The sequence below is a fragment of the Miscanthus floridulus genome, chromosome 10 (genome assembly GCF_019320115.1).
Source record: "Miscanthus floridulus cultivar M001 chromosome 10, ASM1932011v1, whole genome shotgun sequence".
NCBI classification, from domain to species: Eukaryota; Viridiplantae; Streptophyta; class Magnoliopsida; order Poales; family Poaceae; genus Miscanthus; species Miscanthus floridulus.
In genome coordinates, this window is record NC_089589.1 from 95,246,891 (window position 1) to 95,249,771 (window position 2,881).

The following is a 2,881-nucleotide window of genomic DNA, read 5'->3' on the forward strand; positions in this document are numbered from 1 at the left end:
ACAAATAAAAAAACACCATAAAAACAATATATATAGTGAACAATATGAGATAAGCCAATGATGAAAAATGAGAGTATGAGATTGGTAACCTTTACAACTGAAGAATCGACAGGAATCGAACGGAGGAATCGAAGAATGGATGGAGGAACAATGGAGGGAGGAAGCAAGAACACTAGTGCAGTGAGCTTCAAAATGTGCTGAGCTCGGGCTCGGGAGGAAGAAGGAGACGGCCGGGATATAAAGGGGGGACCTTTAGTCCCGGTTGGTGGCTCCAACCGGGACTAAAGGTAACTTTCCAACCCCCGGCGCAGCCACGGCCGGGAGTAGACCTTTACTCCCGGTTGGAGCCACCGGGAGTAAAAGTCTACCTTTAGTCCTTGGTGGTGTTCCAACCGGGATTAAAGGCCCACCTCTACCACCATTCTCTGACGCGACCAATTTCCGATTTTCTCTAATGCAGGTACATTGAATTCCTTTGCACCATCTTCCATCTCACGTAGCTACAAGCAAGGAAAGCAGCATGCACTAAAAAGCAACATTGACATATTACTTCATGTGGATATAAAAAAAATAGTTCATATATACTTTTGAATCATTGAAGAAATCAGCATCAAAATACTTCATGGAATCCTTTAAAGCAATGACATCGCTAACTGGTTCTTTCTTCAGAACATCTTTTGCAGAAACAAATTGCTTCGTTTCCTGAAAAAGAACAGGACAAAGTGATGGTCCAACGCTCCAAGATAAATTACTTTGCAGAAATAAATAGCATCAGATTTAAGTATTTAACAGTAAGAAAAGTCGTGCCTTCCAAATCTTGTGGTATTTGGAAACAAGAGTATACGAGGGACACCTCCCACTGTTTGGTAAGGGCAACCATTTACATTTTGATGGCCATGCCTGAGTACCACAACAAATAAACATAAACAATAGCGATATAAGAGGTTTGATGAGATGAGGCTGTACATGAACTACTTATGATCTTAAGATTTGGCACCTGACATTGAGAACAAAAACTAATCTTAAATTCAAATGCAAACGAAGTTTAATGAGTACATCAATGATTACTGTAGTTAGAATAATCTTTTATTATGTTTTAAATCAATTGAAGCTGTTAATTTGATCATTTATATCAACATAGAACTCTTTAGTCATGGCCTTTCTGCATAAATGCTGAGATATGGCCCACGAACAGATGTAGTTAGAAACCTTACAGGGCCACTTATCATCAATATAAAATTTGGCACCTGACGTTCAGAAAACTAAATCTTTACAAAATATGGTTGATGTGATACAAGAACTTATGTAGCACTATAAATTCATAACCACTTGGTACCATGAAATGTATAACCACTATAGCTTGTATATCAATGGAAACTATCCGATTCACTCTTGTAAGTCTATATCACGCTCCTATACCTAGCTCTGTACTATCCGCCCCTTGAATACCTGAAATCAGCTTCTACTCTTTTCCCCCCCTTGAACAATGTCAACTTCTACATGTGAAAAGGGGACCTTGCTGCAGTAACAAATTTCAGCATAACAATTAAACTAATCTATTGGCATGAATCTGACCAACAGGTCCAACCAGTTTACTGTATGCATTGTCCTGGTCGACGACCCTGCTGATTGTGACCATCGGTTTTTCAGTTTCTGCAGATTCTATTGCTACGCGAACATTGGGTACCAAAATGCTGTAGCCTATAGCTGTCGCACCTCTATCCCAGTTTTCAACCACCTACCCTTTGCCTCCGCTCTTATACTAAAAAAAAAAACAAAATCCATTGCCTACGCTGCCTACCGTGCTATGAACGGCGCACTAGTATTACTAGTATACTGCAGCAGCAGCTACGAAGCAACGCATCTCATCTCAGAAGTAAACCAAAGTCAACGACGATCAACGGACCATCTCAATCCTCAACCAGCGCCGTGGAAACGTTCGGAGCAATTCACTCCTCGCTGTGATGCTGCCGGCCGGTCCCAGTGCCATTCACTGGTACTGCAGCTCACGCCTTTTTCTAGGACTAGGATTGGGGACGCAAAAAGAAAAGAAAAAAAAAACAAATTCGCGATGAAGCAGAGATGAACTGGTTCGGGAGAGAGGGAGAGCGAGAAGGGGTCATATACCATGGCGGACCTGGCGACAGCAGCGGTCCTGGTCCTGATGACGCCGCCTTCTCCTCCTGCTCCGCCCGTGTCCCCTGTTGCTGCTGCTGCTACCGCGGCGGCGGCGGGCGTCAGGATGGCCGCGAAACAGAGGACGGGGACGACAACGAGGAGGTGGAGGGGGCGGGAGGAGGGAGGTGGCGTCGGTTGGGGAGGACGTGGCGGCCGCATGCCTGACACCTGTCGTCCGCGCGCGGGGCCGCGGGGGCGCAGGCGGGAGGAGAGAGAAGGGGGCCGGACACCCCGGACAGCGGAGGCTCGCAGCTGCAGCTGCTGCCGCCTGGCCGGCGGGGTCCGTGGAGGAATACTGGCCCGAGCTCACTGCAGAGTTCGCAGAACAGACGACATATGGCATGTGCCCCTGTGCGCTTCTTATGTTGGAATTTTCGTATTGTTGTTCAGAAAAAAAAATCCTATTGTGAGCACCATTATTATTTTATTTTTTCCAGTATGGCTAGCGTTTGAGCCTGCCTTCTGCGGGGTTTTTTTTTTAATTTTAACACCTTTTTAAAAACTAATTTTTAAATTCTAACACCTATTGAGTTTTTTTTTTAACTTAACACTTTTCTGAACGCGCCCTACTTACCCTGGCGCGGCCAAATGCTGGTTGCCACGCCATGCATGGTGGTGCGGCCAGAGGGCTAACGTGGGTGGCGACCGGAATCGCTGATCGATGAATATGGGCTAGGGTCTATCGCGCCATCGACCTTGGCGC

General features: G+C 45.7%; 1 protein-coding gene across 1 annotated transcript; it reads right to left on the minus strand.

Moving 5' to 3' along the window:
* Positions 1 to 398: 398 nt before the first annotated feature.
* Positions 399 to 2,529, minus strand: LOC136489074 (uncharacterized). Its single transcript, XM_066485808.1, has 4 exons — positions 2,128 to 2,529; positions 808 to 900; positions 586 to 702; positions 399 to 500 (listed from the first exon to the last, which is right to left on the minus strand). Exons 1-4 carry the CDS (start codon positions 2,335 to 2,337, stop codon positions 399 to 401), a joined length of 522 nt encoding a protein of 173 aa, XP_066341905.1. The 5' UTR covers positions 2,338 to 2,529.
* Between the last annotated feature and the right edge of the window lie 352 nt (positions 2,530 to 2,881).

What these genes read in the sequence shown, in the direction of transcription:
- LOC136489074 (XM_066485808.1), bottom strand. Translation starts at nt 2,337, where the DNA reads ATGCGGCCGCCACGTCCTCCCCAACCGACGCCACCTCCCTCCTCCCGC. An exon ending in AATACCACAAGATTTGGAAG is followed by an intron (nt 703 to 807) that starts GCACGACTTTTC and finishes GTTCTTTTTCAG; the next exon opens with GAAACGAAGCAATTTGTTTC. An exon ending in ATTTCTTCAATGATTCAAAA is followed by an intron (nt 501 to 585) that starts GTATATATGAAC and finishes CCTTGCTTGTAG; the next exon opens with CTACGTGAGATGGAAGATGG.